The 18,318-nt window shown below is 28.8% G+C and overlaps 1 protein-coding gene across 2 annotated transcripts in view; it reads left to right on the forward strand.

The window, feature by feature from the left end:
* LOC129975987 (uncharacterized) overlaps window positions 1-18,318 on the forward strand; it is an 86,855-nt gene that overhangs the window by 44,761 nt on the left and 23,776 nt on the right. The window contains exon 1 of one of the 2 annotated variants that reach the window (XM_056089307.1): window positions 7,007-7,362. The exons of the other annotated variant lie outside the window; for it this stretch is intronic. Within the exon in view, the coding sequence (XP_055945282.1) occupies window positions 7,344-7,362 (19 nt within the window). The 5' untranslated portion in view covers window positions 7,007-7,343. Of the gene's footprint in view, window positions 1-7,006; window positions 7,363-18,318 lie in introns of those variants that run through there. 2 annotated transcript variants of the gene reach the window in all.

Here is an 18,318-nt window from a genome sequence, read left to right on the forward strand (position 1 = left end):
AAACATTAAACAATTAATTAAAATGTTTTAAAATATGATCTCGCATTTTACCAGAAATTTATCTATTTCCAATTCTCTGTCCTCTTCATCATAATAAAGAGGAAAATTTACCAAGGAAGAAATTTGCTATATCGGCCTTTTGACAGACGTTATTGACTGATATTTAATTACATGAATTCTTGAGACGATTAACATTCTCGTGCCATTGTGAAATTTATTACTAGATGAATAGTTAGGATTGTTGGTGCAAGATCGTTATGTCAGCTGGTTGCAAAGTAAATATTACCGTGTAAAGAATTGGAATTCAGTTCTGTTTTGTGCTTATCTCGAATTAATTCAGATGTTACTATTATTTGACAACTCATTCTAAAACCCTCTGCGCTTTTGAGCATGCATTAGGATGGGTTTAGTTCGACCAAATAGGGGTAAGGGGAAATATGAAAGGTGAAGATGTTTATATTTAACTGTGAAGTAAAATTCCGGAAATAACACATCTTTCCGCGTCTCATCCCTTAGCGAGATAGAATCGCCGAAAAGTGGTGGTCTCAGGATGCTGAAACGAGCATTATTTCATGTTATGTAGTATAACTATTTTCAGCCAAGAATTAAAAGTTTTGTCAAAAGAGGGAAAATGGGAACTCGGTTGCATTGATACGAATGCTCGTGAATTTAAAAAAATAATTTATTTCATGATTGTGAAAAGCATTGTTTGTCTAACGTTTGAAATGGGAGAGTTTTTATTATTTTTTTTTAACTTATCAGGATTTTTTCATCCTTTCATTCCTGGTAATTCACTATAAGAATCGTTTTTTTTTTTTTTTTACACATCTATTTTTCAAAAAGTTGTAGTTTTTCCCATTATTTTATTTTTATTTTTGGTTTAAAGCCCAGAGTTTTGTTGTCTAAGATTGAGCTGTGTTATCAGTTTAAATTTTAGGCAGCACTGAAAGATTCCCCCCCCCCCCCATTCCACATATCTTTCCGATGTTTTCCTCTGGCTTTGCAGGCGCCTCTCACTCTCTCTGAAGGCAGCAATTAATCATTCCGTCATAAATTTGACGCCAAGGAATTTTGCTCGCCAAACTCAAGGGTTGCCACAGTATTGTTGAGTGCTGTAAGCGGAAAAAGTGTCGTTCTGCAAGTCTGCTGTTGGCTTGCTATTCGGAAAGCAAACGGAAAGACGGGGGGGAAAAATGAACGAGGGCGTATCCATACAAATAAGCACGTGGTCTTGCATTCCGTGCTTCTTTGAAGCTGTAAGCAAAGTGGAGATTTTTTTAACATTTTTTTTGGTACCATCTGTCATTTTTAAACTGATAATCTGAGCATATGTATTGCCATGTTACCATTCTGCTGAACAGTACATGCAAAAAAAAAAAAAAAAAAAAAAAAACTACTGGTAACTGTTGAATAAAAGAAGCTTTAATAAGAAATGGATAATGTAGAATTAAGAAAATAAAGATAATCGCACTCTCTTTATAAATAGAAAATGTGTTATGCTTGCGAAAACAGACTGTAATCGGCAAGAATATGAACTCGGTTCTTTCAATTTTTAAGACCTTAAAGTAAAGATAATTTGTGAATTAAAAGCAACAGTGCAAAAAATCCTTGGGAAGTTTCAAACTGAGGGGAGTGTTCAGAGAAAAATAATAAGTCAAGGCCACCTTTCATATTCATGCATTGAGAAAGTCAGATAATTATATGAGAAGTAAAAGAAAAATCCCCAAATTATATCTCCAAAATTAATGCCTTTATGAAGAAAACCAAAATTTGAGGAAGTGTGTAAATTTGGAACAGTTCATCTTGTATTGAGAAAAGCAGAATATGATCAGAAATGTGCGAAGGAAACTTTCAAAAAAATTAATCGCAGAAAAAGACGATTTTGCTAAAGAGTGCGGAAAGAGCTGCGAATTTTTGAATTCTGTGCTCTTAGATGTATGTTTCTGTTTTTTTTTTTTTTTTAGATGAAATAGATGGTGTTCTAGACGAAAGGATTGTGGGTGTACTTCTTTGTTCAATTAGAAAAAAAAAAAAAAAAAAAAATTAAAAAAAATAAGAAAAATTGGAGAATGGTAAAAAGCTTGTGAAAGCAAAGCTCGAACTAATGCATATGAGAAGAATTAATAAAGCTATTATGATTCTCGGTTGTACAGCCGCTTTTGGAAAATGCAATTTAATTACAATAGAAAAATAGTTATAACTGTTTTATTTTGAAAATTAACGTCCCAAAAGCGCGTATATATATAAGAATTTGAGAGATCACAACATTTCTTTTAACGATACAAAGATTCCAAGTGCTCTATAATTCATGAAAGCAACTCAAAACCCACGCCGGTCACCAAATATTACCCCCATTGACCATTCACTGGATTCGATAAATTGGAAAATTAAAACACTCAGACTCAAATGATTTTAATGCTGTCAAGAACGAAATGGTAAAATACTACAATCTACCACTAACATTATTTTTGTATTTACTAAAAGAGCATATTGAACTTGCAATATCATTTCTACCCATTTCTTCTCGCAAAACTTTAGTGATACGAAAACACTGTAGCATTTCTTTGTTATTAATTTTAATTAAGCTATAATTTTACTGCTGGTGACATTAATCATTATTTTTCATTCGATTATAACTATTAGATTGTTTTTTCTTCAAAAGATAATATTATTTTAGTGTATATTTACGCATACTTTAGTAATTGAACGTAGATTACATGCTTAGAAAATAACGCAAAAAATTGTATTAAAATCAATCTTGACGAGTGATCTAATAAGCTTTACTTTATCCAAAATTCTCGTACGAAAATTCCAATTTCGTTGTTTTTTAACCAGATTTTTCTTAATTTCCGATCTGAGGGAAATCGCAAAAATAATAATAGAGAGCATTTTTCTATATTTATATACAAAGTCAAAATAGCAAACTTACTTGATTTGAAATATATTTTTTAATATTTTAAAAGTTAGTTTTATTTCTCCAACTTTGTGTTCCAAGTAGAAAAGTTTGTAAATCTAAGTGAATTCTGTGAATAGCAGTGAAAGAAAAAAGGTGTATCAAGAACTCGGTATCTAATATATTCCACATGCATATTTTAAAGATAATTGTCGCAATAAAGATGGAGCTTCAGCATGAGAATATGCCTGTCATCATTTGAACGTAAATTCCACAATGCAATTTCATGACGCATGCATTTAAGTTGCAAATGTTAGTTTTCGTCATATATTTTTGCGACATTATTTCGTTATTTCATTCTTTTTATTTCATTTATTAAGACGTGGAATTAATACTGTTTTAAAATATGGAATATAATTTTTTAAAGTCTACAAATATTAAGTTAATTTTGCTTAATTATTAATTCTTAAACTAATCTATATCTTTAATTTTTTTAAATAAAAATCTCTTTGGAAGAAGGGATGGTTGAGGCGGAGGAGTGCCCAAAATTGAAAGGATTATGGGAGGAAATAAAAGTTGATAATCACTGCTTAGGATGATAAAAATAAGTCTTTCGTGGGTGGTGAAATTGCAATGACAAAAAAGCTTTAAAAGTCTTGTTTTTTTACGCACAGCAGTCGATTCACGGAGTGAAATGTGCGAGAGACATTATTCCCTTGGAAATATCCTGTCGTTAACGGGTCACAGTCACGGTTCCTTAATTCTGGCCATTGGAATTGTTCAACCGGTTGGTTCAGTGGACACATCTCGTTACTACAGAACATCGGCAATATTTCCCATTCATGCTTAAGTTCATTGTTATCAATTACGAACACCGATAAAGCCATTTGTTACGCTGTTGCTTGTTTCCAAGTTGAGTTGTTCTGGTGACTAAATATTTCTTGTTCACTTGAAATGAAATGGTATCATCCTTAGGTGATAAAATCGTCAATAATTGTAAATATGTTTGTGAAACTAAATATTCAATTTTTTCAGAAACTTGTTAACAACAAATTTTGGCTAACTTTACTTCTTTTTCATTTAATTTAAACTAGCGTTCTATAGATTTTTTTAATTGATTTTATTAAAAGGCTTATTCGGAGCATGGCAGAAAAATATTTTTCTTATAATTTTTAGCCATATTTTATTTCGATGTGAAAATGCAGATAATATTTATAGATTGCATATTTATTTTTTTGACAGTTTAATAGATTTTATTATAATGAAAGTGTGTGTTTTGGCTCACTAAAGGGCAGACTTTCGTTTGACCTGGAGCTTCTAAATTTGGAGGATGGAAATATGCAATTTCGAGCGGTCATTAAAAGTGTTTAATTCATTAAAAATTAAGCAAAATGTTGACTTTTTTCCTCGCTGACTTCCGAAAATATAACACCATGTTAAGATGCAAAAAATTATCTTTCTATACTACATACTAATTTTTGCTTATTTCTCCTGAATTGCAAGAATTTTTTTTTATAATTTTTTTTTCATAGAAAGAGTATTTTTCATCGTTGCAAAGCAATTCAGATTTTTTTATTATTGTTTCATCAAATCTTTAATCGCGTGATTTTTTTTTTAAATTGAAAGCCAAGAAAGAAGGATTCTGTTTATTATTTGGGCATTTTATTTGAGGAGTAAGCAAGAGAAACTAAAGTACCGCAAAAATTTTAAATTAGATAAACCGAATTGTTACGTTTTTAATAGCTCTATGATGTCATGGGGTTAGGCTTCATCAGGAAAGTTCATGCATACAGTAAGCAGAACAAGTGTAAAATTGCTGATATAACTCATCTTTAATGTCTGTCGCCGTATCTTTGATGCTTAAAAATATTGTAGAAGTCACGAACACCCAATTGTACAAAATTTAATTGAAATTTAATATAACGAATATTCACGGCGAATCTAGACCAGGAATTCTTAAATACAGAATCAGTAATTTTTATAAATTGTATTAGCCTTTAAAAAGTATTTTATATAGAAGTAATTCAGGCTGGCATAATAGATTTCAGGTTTACGGTAAGGCAATTGCGCAGTTAGATATTAATCGACCTGCTCATTAGCATTTGTCATCTGATTGTGATATCATAGCGAATAGACATCATTTTGATAATTTACATGATTTACTTAAAATTTAGCATTGCGTACAACGAATTCCGTAACTGCGTCTATATGAATTGCATATGAATTATTTAAATCATTTTCTTCCTTGAAAAATATTGTGATGTCGATTTTCCATTAAATTCTTTGTTTTAAATTTTGATGAGAACGATAATTTCTGTTCTCGATAGATATTCCTTCGCCTTACTACTGCAATCATTTACAAAATTTATGAAATTTTCGATTTCAGTACAAGTAGATAGAATGACCTGACAGAGAGTAATATGCGAGGTTTTCTGATTAGCATATTTCAAAGATAGGATACCCTTTACTGAGGGAACCACTTATTATTTTTTTCAAATTTCTGTTGCAATGAGCAGAGAATACCCTCAAGTTCCTTTATAAATTAATGAAAATTAATGTTGGTTCCATTAATATCCTTAGAGATGTTCGAACAGAACAGTAAATGATATCTTGCGGTTTAGTAGCATAAAAATTGGTTGTTTGTTATTTATTTATTTTTTATCCATACCTTACAGGTATACAAATTGTTGGTGTTTAATTATTTTAATAAAACCACCCACAAAAATCATTATGATCGGAGATTTTGGAATCCAGGCAGTGAAAGCTTTCTCCGTGTACTTAGCGTTTAGTATAACAATTTAAATATTACTAAAATGGAAGAGACTTATTACTGCTTGGTCATCTAAATTTTTGTTTAGTATCGTTGAAACTGATGGCTTGTATTTAAGCTTTGTCCCGATGGCCTATAACTGTTTCGACTGACGGCGCACTAGGAGAAAGGGGCTTGTAGTCATTTGGAACCTGACCATTGCTACCGTTTCCTTGGTGCGTTTGGGAACTTATCCGCCATTTGTCCTTTTGCTGTTCTTTGATGTCCAAATGTATACAGATATTTCACTGGTAAGTCTGGTCCCTCAATCCCCTGTCTCAAAAAAATATCTTTGCTTTCCAAAGGCCTGAAATATGGCGCATTTATGACTCTATCCTCCGCACCATATGCCATAGGAATTTCATTGACTTAAAAAATAAATTTGGGAAGTTGCTCTTTTTAACATGATGGCAATTTATAATTAATCATGTAATCTTTTAATAATTGTTGCTTTTTAATAATAGTCTTTTTGCTCCATATACCTGTAATTCGTAAAGCACAGTTGTTATATAATTGTTTATCTTGAAGATGGTGGAAAATGTGATATTGTTAAATTTACAGTCGACTGTAGAGGATTTTAGCATTTCTTTTATTAATAACTTGCTTTCTTGTCTGTTTGGTACATATTTTGTCGTCGGACGTAGTTTAAAATCGATTGCAAAAGTTCAGTAATTTTTTTTTTATTTATAAATATTTTTTGCTTATTTTTATTAATATATTTCATTGTTGCGAAGCAATTTCAATTTTTTTTATAGTTTTTATCAAATATTTAAGCTCTTGAATTTTTCTCCTTTGAAAGCTAAGGAAGAAGGATTTTGTTTATAATTTGGGAAACTTAATTTGGAATAGGAAAGTGAAGTAAGAGAACCGCGAATATTGAAAATTAGATGAACCGAACTGTTACGCGTATTTAATTGCACTATGATGGCCATGGGACTTGACTCCATCAGGAAGGTTCATGTACATTATAAACAGAACAAGTGTAAAACTACTGATGTAATTCGCCTTTAATGTGTCAAAATTTGATGCTTAAAAGTACTCTGTTAAGGGAATTATGTACTGCATACTATGGTTAAGATATTTAATTGAAATTAAACATAACCGATATTCTCCATGAACTGGTGATCAAAAAGGGCTAATTATAGCGATATATCTCCCCTTTTTTTTATATTAACGGAATTCACCATTTTGTAAAATCTTATGTCAATCATCTTCAACCTCTTTTACTACGCATATTGATTTATCTAATTAATGCCTACTCACATCTATGCAGGTGTGTTCTTACGCCGGAGTGCCTTTTCGAAATAATTCTTAACCGCCCCCGCAGGTTTTTCTTCTGCCCAGGAATGTTCTCTGCTTTCCTCTAAGAACATTGTTGTGTACCGATGCTGCAGGTGAATTTATCGTCTGGCACGATGCGCAAGTTCTTTTTTGAAAGTAATTACAATAAGCGCGTAGCTTATGACGCATTTCCTACATTACGAGCCTGACTGACGTAAAAAAAAAAAAATAGAGGATAGTCGGTCTTCGGAACAAGAGATGCATCAGATTTTGTCAAAGTGTGGGATCGGAAAAGAGAAAGGATTGTGAAGTGACGTCATCGCTTCGTTTGTATTATCGCAGTTAATGGGCAGGAAATAAATGAGGTCTCCGCAGCGTGGTAAGTATTTGGTACAGTTGTAGGGAAGCGCATTGGATTAAATTCTGCATATTTTTTTCCCCACTCATTTTGAGTTTGATAGTTCGTAGCATTCTTCGAATATCTTCTCCTAATTAATTTTGGTTTGGGTTCTTGCGGTGCATGAATATTTAATTATCTTCTTTTGAAATGTTTAGAACATTTATTAGGATTCATGCACCCTTTTAATAAGCATTGTTTATTTTAAACTGTTCTTCAGAAAAGTCTTCCAGCATGTATTACATCCTGAATTTATTATTTTTGTTATTATGGTGCTTGTTTTAAACTTGTTTTATTGAGGGGGGAAAAAGGAAATTAAAAGCAGAAATTCAAAGGAAATTATTAAAAAAAAAAAAAAGTTAAGGTATTATCAGATTTTTCTGCGATTACATTTACTAATCACATCTTTACTAGTATTTATCGCAGTCTATACTGCATGAATTATAAATACACAATTTTTAGTTATTACAAGAATTTAAATATATTTTGCTAATTAAATTAGAAATTATTTTAATTTTTTTATTTGATTTTAAAACAATGCTCATCAGTATTGTTCTTGCCAGGTTGCTGTTCCATAAACTGAAAGTTAGATGATGGAACTATTAATACAATTTTTCTTTTTCTTTAATAATGTGCAGGATGACCATAGAATAATAGTCCTTGTTTGGAACATGTGAAGCTAAAATTAGTGTACGAAATGAAATCAAATTTCTTATACAGACTGTGAAAGGCATAGGAAAATAAATTTCGGTGTAAAAAAAATCGTACCAAAAAAGAAAAAAGATTTCGAGGCAATATAAAAATCAATAATTACAAAGAACGCTCGGAAAATAGATAATGCAAAATCTCATTCAATGCCCACAGACATTAATCTTACGGATACTTGAAAACATTTAATGCAAGTAGTAAGAATAACAATTCATTACTGACAAAGTATGGGGGAAAAACAACAACAAAAAAAAAACACATCAAAACTGAAGTAAGAATATTCTTAACGAATAATATAAATGATTTTTTTTTTGATGTGCATTGAAATAAATTCATTTTTGACTGCGACGTTGCCAGTCAGGGCATAGAAATTTCTCTTCGAATTATCAATATAAAAAAAAGTTGAAGCTCGATAATAAATAAATAATGCAGTTTCTTGAGCCCAAGCAGTTGGAGTAATGATATTTCACAATACAAAAAAAACAAAAAAATATTGAATGACATGTAGCATAAAATTTATAAAAAATGTATATACGTGTTTTATTTATATTTTTTTTATCAACATTGAGGTTGCATTTTCAGTGCGTTGATTTATCTGTTTAAAGTATTGCCATATGTATCGGAAACTTTTTTGCGAAATTTATCTTGTCATGCCTTCCACAGTCTGCTTGTGAAATGTAGTTCCATTCTATTCGTTAATTTTAACAGCAGATATTTCTAAACAAGAAAAGTTTATTTTTCGTTCTTTCTGTATGTTATATTGTATTATAATCCTTGTGCATTTATTTTTATTCGAAAGAAACTTGGTTAATAATCTAAAAAAGTGAGAGAAATAATAATAGCAGCTGTTTATCAGTTATGACATATCATGTTCACAAAATATTTTATATTTCATTTTTAGAAAATTATGAAGTAGTCTTTCTAATGTGTCTTCCCCATTGTACCACTACATTTCTTCAAATGTAAATTCTTTTTTGTTTACACAACCATCAAATCAAAAATATATCAAATTAAAAGACCTGAAATTTTTATTTAATGATCTTAATAATGCTACACAATGAAATAATATGATGGGAAATTATGTTTGAAATAAAAGTATTTCTTGAACTTGTTGATTTATTAACGCATCTGAGGTGCCTTCTCAAATTTATGTTTAAAACTTTTTCTTTAAAAATTTGGTTGTGTAAATTGATTAAAATATTAAGTAGATTTCAAATGCCTTTTAGATTATTATAAGAAATAATCCAGGAGGATCTTTGATTACATACTTTTTTTTAGTATCTTGTAAGCGCAAAGAAAAGTAATATAACTGCTAGAAAACAAAAACTGCTTCGAAAATTCCATGAAATTTGACAGCGAAAATGGAATATGTTTGTGTATTTCGGTTTGTATGTAAATGATAACAGCAATGAGCCAGATGATGAAATGTAGCATTCGTTATTTGCACCAAAATTATAGATCTTCATTAAAGGTTGTGGTCCAATCCTTCAACAAAAATAGATATTTTTACAAAAATACTCAATGGTCCTCTCTATACTAAAAAAAAAAAAAAACCATTGAAAGAAAAAAAAAAAAGTGCAGTATTTAGAAAGATTTTTTACGCCACCATTTACATTGAATTAAAAAAAAATTGTTTTTATTCTGTATATTAATTTATCTGTATTGCCATTGATTTCACTGAAAATCATGCATGCATTTTTTATTATTACGTTTATTTATGGGTGGTTTTCTGCACTATTCGATAAACAAAATATATAAAATACTTTTTTAATAAAAAAAGAATTTAAATATGTGCATCAACCGATTGTAATTGATTATATATTTTTGTTAAATTATTAGATAGTTTTAAAAGGTCCTTTTTTTTATATAGTATATTCTGAAATTATCGCAAAAATAGATAATAAGATGGTGAAAAAAAATGAAATTTATAATGATTAATCGTTTGGAAAAAGTTATTTTGGATATTTTTTTATAAGTATTTTAGTATATATCAGTGAAGAACTTTTGATTACATAACAAGCACAAACATTTTTGATTCAATGTTTTTTATGTGGCATCTTTATGTGGAAGGAAATAAAGGAGGGAAAAAAACTCTTCCTATTTTTTTTAACTGCTTCGACCTTGGAAAATTCAATAACAAGTTAACTTTTGAATTCGCATTCACTTCGAATAATGCCCTATCTGAAACGAAAATGTCAGCCAGCGATTAGATCAATGTTTGCTCTACAGTGTAGCTTGTGCGCTTTATGCTTTATTTTAGGAGACAGACGAATTGCGACCGTGATTCTTATTATTGTAGCTTATTTTGAAGATTCCGCCGACATCTGTTTAAACTTAACGGAATTAGGCGTGGTACTTCTCAGCATTAATGGTTGACGATATTTGTTTGCGTTGTGAGTATTCTGAAAGAACTGTCGCCTTTCTGCGTCTTCTTTCTCATACAATAAACAATTTCAAGCCAATTCGGTAAGAATAGTGAGTTAGATGGTTTCTGTAACATTGTCGCGATACCTCTGTTATATAAAAATGTTGTGTAAACATTGCGTTTTATTCGCTTTGTGATTGGTAGGTAGTGAATCACCTGACCCATGACATTTGAGGTTTGCTTTGCCAGTATTGTTTGAAATATTAAATGAAAATTATTATTACGCTTTGGTAAGTATTTGTATAGCCCTTGACATTGAAATGGTGATAAGAAATTAAAAAGTAAATCTTTAATTAATAATAATTTTTAAAATAATATTAATTATTAATTCCACTTTTAGCTGTATCATTTGTGGCAACACTAATGAATAATAATAATAATACTTTCCGGTTTGTTTGCCTTTCTCGGGTAGTGGAAATTTTTTCCCTCTCGGCTAGCAATCGTCTGAATACCTAGGTACTATGTGTTTACCCTGCATTGTTTTTCTAAAATAGTAATGGGGACATGTAGAATTCGAGGACAACACCAAGGTTGGCTAGCGAAAGCGAGAAAGGGGGCAGAGCCCTCTAATATATAACAGGCAGACGTCAGAGAAAAAAAAATCTGAAATTGCAGTTTTATGAGTTGGCACTAATAAATTGATTAAAGCAGTGTAGATTTGCAACTAAACTGATGCGTAGAATCATCTGAGAGAGACCTGTAAGCAAGTCAATTAGGATGTTATTATCTAATAAATAAATAAATTTATAAAAAAAATGCAATTTCTATGAATTAGAAATAGGCTAATATTAAAACTTTCAAATGTAATTGGTCAGATTCCAATCTGTTTACATTCAGTTAGTTATTATACTTATAAACATTGAATGTCTATTCAAATAATATTGTGTACACATTGCATACAATGATGAGCCATTATAAATAAAAATTGTTCGTTTTCAGGAAGCTATTAAAGTAAAAATATAAAATTAAAATAAATCAGTGACACGATCTTGAATTAAAAATGTGAAGTGGAGTTTACCAATTTGTAAACATGGAAGGTCTCATGGTAAACATTGCGTTGGACTGCAAAGTCTCTTAATCTTGTACGGTACTAAATATTTCACTTTAATATTATTCGGAAAGTAATGTTTAATTTTTTTTTTCATTTCATGAATTTTATGCTATTTCCAGTTATTTCCTCTCCTCCTTTATAAATGTATTAAAACCTTATATAGGCTTAAATAATAACAAAAAATTGTATTTGTTACAGCATATAAACATCTATAGCTGTTTGTTGTGCTTATTAATGAATGACAGTTAATTTCTCAGCGCTTTCAAGTCTTCATAATTCTTTTACATATTTTACTAGTTAGGATCATTAACATAGAAAACTGCTGTTTCGTTTAACTACAAAAAATTAAATTGATGATTTTATCAAATCATTGTTTTGATTTGTATTTGCACAAATTAAAACTATTTATTTATTTATTTTTTTCAATTTATTTATAATGAATTCGAGGATTTACCAAAATCATATTCATCACCTTCTTGATATCTTTTAAAAATTCTTTAGATATAAAAGAAAACTGTTGAAATATAACTGAAAATAATACTAACAGCAATATTATTACGAAAAACTTTTTACTTATTGTAGATGAAATCTGATTGTACATTTGTATTAGGGGAAATAATTCAATACAAGGCTAGATGTAATGTACAGAGAATTCGAAAGTTCACAAATTTATTAATGAAATTTTTAATTTTAATGAATATAAATTTGGGCAAGATGTGAGTAATTTTTACAGAAAGTTCTTTAATTTTAGAACATCATTAGTGGAAACGAGTAATTCAGCAACATTGCATTTTGTTAAAGAGAAAATCACAATTACATATTCCTATATTATATAATTTATCGAAATATTCTCTTTCATTCAATATAAAATTAAAGAAAACAGTCTTGATTTAATTAAATAAAGTGAAATCGGGGAGAGAGATATACTTTTCAATTTCTGTGTTTACCGCTCTGGAATTGCTGACTTCGTATTTCGTGTTCCTGCTATAACATCACTTTCTCTAGCCGATTCATGCTGTTTATACGGCGGAACAAGACGAGTTTCTAACGCTGTTTCTCGTTTCGCAACAATGGATATGTAGCTCCGTGACGTCATTAGTTCTTTTCGGAGAAATTGGGGGTTCTCCCAAGAATTCGCGTTTCGCACTAGCTCTAACAACTTTCCGCCTCTGTCGGTTTCAGTTTTTTTTAGATCGTCGTGTATTTATTTTTCAATACATCGGCGCCTGTCGGTGTGTCACGTGACCTCGGAGTTTGGAATACTTTTTACCTTCCCACTTGGCAGAACTTGTTCGTCTCATCGCGCAGACGATTTTGCAAAATACACTTGCGTCAAACATTGTTTTTCATGGAATTCAGACGCGATTTAATTTTTAAAACTGACAATAATTTTTTTCCCCTATTTCTTCCCGAATACTATCAGTTTACCATTTGTATCCTTATTGCATCTTCTATAAATAAATATTATTCGAATACTTTTCTGTTTCGAATTAATTATTTGTTTTAAAATGTTATAAAATTTGTAATTAAAAAGTTATTCTTAAATAAACAATATTATTTTATTCGTTAAATATTCTTTAATCATAATGGGAAAGGTCAATGAATATAAATTTAAAAATTTTATTTTTTTCTGACATAATCTAAAACTTTAATTTAAAAAAAAAATGCACAATTCCTTTAGTTTTTTATTGAAACTTCTACGTTTCTAAAACCGGAAGAATTTCTTTTCGTTCAGAATTTAATCTTATTTCTTAATCAGGTGTTTTCGTTCGATCTATTTTAAAATCTGAAATCTCTACCTTTGTATGTATACATAATTCTTGTATAATATACTTTTTTTCTCTAATTTCTGAAGCTCCAAGGAAGTTTAAAAATACTTTTAAACACTTAAACGTAATAAAAACAGTGGCTTCGTACTCTTATTGTTTCAATTATAAATATTTATTAAAAAATCATCAGTTTATTATGAAGATATAGGGATAGCAAGTGGTTAATAACTGACTGATAAAAAAAAGTTTTTAAAATCCAAAATACAGATTTGTTTTATCAGTATTAGATTTTCTATACAAGAATGTTATTTGTGCAGGATTTCATTTATAACGACTTAAAATTTACAAAAAGCAATTGCTCATTCTCTTACCTTATCATTGGACTTCAGTTCAAAAATATTAGATCCATTTCGAAACATCTCTTGTGTAGAAGCAAAATTAGACATTAAATGAGTAAATCAGATTTTCATACATAATTTGTCGAGAGGTTTTTTTCCCCCACAAATATAAAATACAAAGAAATTTTGGTATGGATGCTTATAACACCGCGTATTCACTTCCAATTCGTGACAGAATCGTTTGTTCGAATTCTTTCTTGAAGAGAGTTGAGGTGTTAATTTTTGATAAATAACGATTGTTGCCAATTGAAATATTCTTCAACAAATTTTTAGTACAAAATAAATCATCGTAGTGCACTGACGTATTGTGTAGAAATTTATTTTTCTGACTGTAATTAAAGAGATGGCTTTTCCTCAAATTACCATTTTTTAACTGAAATACTTTTACGAATCCATTTTGCTATTTGAGAAACATGCGACCTTTTTATTTATCTTTTTGGAAACTGTTTGAAATGGTTTTGTGTTTGAGTTTAAATTCTTTGAATTCCCATATTTAAACTTAGAAATATACTTAATTAGTTGCAAATATATAAAATGAATGCTATAAGTGTTTTTGTATTAAATTTTGAACAATTCACTTAAAAAAATGTGTTTTTTAAAGTGTTTGGATTTGATGGTCGAAATTTTTGATTTTTAATGAAATCAAATAAACCTACATTTGTAAGGAAAAAAATGAAGGAAAATCTATAAAATATATTTCTTGAATGTTAATCATCACTTTGGTTATACTGATATCATTCTTTTAATAAATAATAAGATACATTTCACACAAAAAGATAAGAGAAAAAAATATTGGATCGGGTCTTTTTCAGATTGAAGTACTTTCTTCCTTGAATCCCTCCCTATTCATGAAACGAACTTTTGAATTTATTTTTCTTTTAGTTTTCGGAGCCAAATTTTTGTTAAATTTAAAAATACTTTAAAAAAAACTTCTTTATTAGAAATTAGAGAAAAGATTAAAATTGATTTTTGAGACAAATAATTTTTTTTCTGCTTTTAAGTTAAACTGATAAAAATTAAGCTAAAATTAAAATTTGTTTTCCAAAATATATATATATATATATATATATATATATATATATATATATATATATATATATAAATATATCATTTTTAACATTTAATACATACAATTTTGAAGATATATTTGAAACGTTTTTGGGTATCTCATTATGTTTGATTTAAAAGAATCTCGGAGAAAACGTCCTATACCATATATCTAGCACGTAGTAACGTTATGTCGACCTTTTAACAACGTCTTTTTTTAAAATTGGAGTCGGCTTTTTGTCTTCAGGTGCTCTAGACACTCTAAACTTACGTCGCTTCTAGACGGTTTGGGCAAGTGAAATTGGCATCTGTCCAAGCACATCATATTTTTGGCAGATGCATTAGGAAACTTCATGAATATTTGCTGACAATAAATAACTGCTACAGCGCCTATCGCTGGTTCAGTTTCCCGTTTGTGTTTTCGCTGTTCAGATTTACGTTTTCATCATCATAAAAAAAAATATTTTGTCTGGATTTCCATCGATAAGCAATAATTTGAAAGTGCAAGTTACTCTAAGAAAACTATTTTATATCATAATTTTCATTCACACTTTTTTTTTTATTTTCTTTCTTTCTTTCTTTTTTTTTCGTTAGAAGCTATTTGACATTTTTACTTTATACGGTGGCAACTAAATTTGATAGTATGATAAAAATTACAAGTTGAATCGATATAATCTAACCCTATCATATTTAAAATTTACTGATTTATTAATTTTTCTGTCTTTATTGGCTAAACACTATTTTTAAATTAAAAGACACTCTTTAATGTTTTAACGAAAATCGTGGATTTTTGTTTTAATAAAACACGAAGCTTTTCAGTGTTTTATTTATTGCATTTATCTATACAACTTTTCCTCCGATGTTAAACACACGCTTTGTAAACATGCTACCTTTCTTATAATTAAGCTTAAGCTATTCAAAATTAGTAAAGATAGGCAATTCAAGTATTATACATATTACTTAAGATCTTTTTGACTAATGTTCGAGTTTTCTTTATATTTTCAAAGGAATTTGATTTATATGCCAGTAATGATATTTTGTATGGTAAAACTGCACTTCAAAAACGATTATTTTTAAGATTTTTTATGGAAGTATTTCAGTAGTTTTTTAAACACTTAACACAGTAAGTTTTATTAAAACACTTAATGTTTTCATCCGCTAATGAAGCAGTCATTCATAATTTTCGAATTGTTACTAAAATCTATTGTTACTAAAAGCTATCGTTTCGAATTGTTACTAAAAAAAATGTAAAAATATCGTTTTTTTTTTTTTTTTTTTTTTTTTGCTTGTTTTTTTCAATAATCGACTAAATGAAATTCGTACCAGTAACTAAATTTTAAATTTCAATTATGAAATCAAATTATTTTTGGTAAAAATTACTTTACTTCGAACATTACATTGTGCAAGTAACTTATTTAATGAATCAACTTAATTAGTTTTTATAAAATGAATTGCATAAAATTTGGAGGTATTTATATATTTCTTTACGGTTGTTTAAGTTTCACTTTATTTTTCGTTATATAATTAATTTACTTAAAGACATTTACAATTTATGTTAATGATATTTCATTTTAATGTCTTCCTTTTTATCTACAGGATAGGGCAGGGTTACTCAAACTATGATATAAGTGTCTCTGATGGTACATTATTTTATATTTTATGATACAATTAAGAATTTAAATAAGTATTAAAAATTTATGAACAAGTAAAATCTTTTTTGAAATTTTGTTTTATTGTTTATTATGTGAATACATATATATTGTTTTCTGGGAGTTTTTCCAGGGGAGGAGAGTCTTTTGAACTGTTACTTTTTACCATATACTATTTTTCTAATATTGAAATGAATAATAAGATTTTTCCAAAATTTGTACTTAACGAGTCCAACAGTGGCGGATTTCTGACTAGACATCCGACTAGAGCCTCTAAGCTAGATTGGCGTAGCAAGCAGATTAATTAAGGAACTTCATTTTTCTAATTTCTAAATAAATGAAAATTTGTAAAAATATGCATTTGGTCGATTACAAAATATTAGAATAATATTAGCATTTTATCGAGTATAATTGGTCAGGTTCTTATATTTTCTGTTAAATTCGCTTAATAAATAGATTAGTTATAAATAGAATATCGAATGTTTGCTTCTGTGATAACAAAAAGAAAAATAAATTGAGAAGAGGCAAAGAATTTTAATATTTAAAAATTTGTGATATTTTATATATTTCAGACCATTCTTCGGATGCATACTTTTTTTAGAAATTACAGAAGATTTTCGGAGAAAAGTTTGTTTTTAAAACTTTCAGTTAATTTCATTTCATGTGATATAAATTTTTGATCAAATTACACAATAAGTTTTTAAAATAATATGATCATAGTAAATACTTTTTTATTGCTATTTTATAAATGTTAATGCATTTAATTAAAATAAAGAATTTTGTTTCTGCCAGAAAAAAAAATCGCTTTCAAAATATCTTTGCATTATCTCCGCAACATGAGCCTTATGTTAGATTCAGAAACAAGTAATGGATTACGTGTTTTTTTTATCTCGGTTGAATGTTGTCAACAAAATGTTAGAAGGTGTGGCCAACGTATCAATTTTTCTTTACGTTTGTGACTTTGATTTTCACCTTTGATCAGCTTTGCGGGAGGTGATAACTTTTGTCGCCATTGTAATATCATTGTCTGATTCATCTATTGTTTCAGCGAAGAATTTTTTTTTTAATCTTTTAATTACTGCACTTGTAAATCTCGATTGAAAGTTCGATTGCTGACTTGAAAGAAAGAATCATTGAAGATGTTCGATCACGTCGATGGAAAATTATCGCGAAAGATGTCCACCTCTACGATTGAGAAAAAAACATTTAGCCACAAAGTAATGTAATATTGTTGCAACACTTTATTTTATCCATCTAAAATTTTAATAATTTAGAAATTATTAAATTTTACTTATGGCCCTAACTTGATAATTTGTATAATTCTGTTTAATACTTTTGTATTAAAGCACATTTATAATATTTCTATTAGATTTTTGTTATCCCATTCTATGCTTATTCTTTTATATAGCAAATGTTTTAAGAATTATGAAAATAAATAATAAAAAAAGGGGAGGCTAAAAATAATTTTTAAAAAATACGACAAAAGAAAATGAATTATCTTGTCCACTATGGTCATTTCAATATTTTTCCTTTTATAATCTTCCAGTACTATTCTTTAAAAGTTCTTCATCAAATGTATATTTATTTTACTGTTGATAATTTGTTTTCAGGAACTTTTGAATAAGTTTTGATTTTAAATAAATGTGTTATGTTTGCCGAGTCATTTTATACACATGTCAGTTTATAAACATGACTTTTTCTGCTAATTTTAACCAGGAATTTTTTAAGTTTGACACCTTAAGTGATTTAAATCATTTTTCAATATTGGTAATTTTCAGCTGTAAGAAAAAAAAAAAAAATCGTTGAGGGATTTTGAATCAAGTGATTGTTGCCATCTGAAGTAGATATTATTCGATTGAAGAACTGATAGAGCATTTTCCTTGCTTGCAAT

Source organism: Argiope bruennichi, chromosome 7 (assembly GCF_947563725.1).
Source record: "Argiope bruennichi chromosome 7, qqArgBrue1.1, whole genome shotgun sequence".
Classification (NCBI taxonomy): Eukaryota; Metazoa; Arthropoda; class Arachnida; order Araneae; family Araneidae; genus Argiope; species Argiope bruennichi.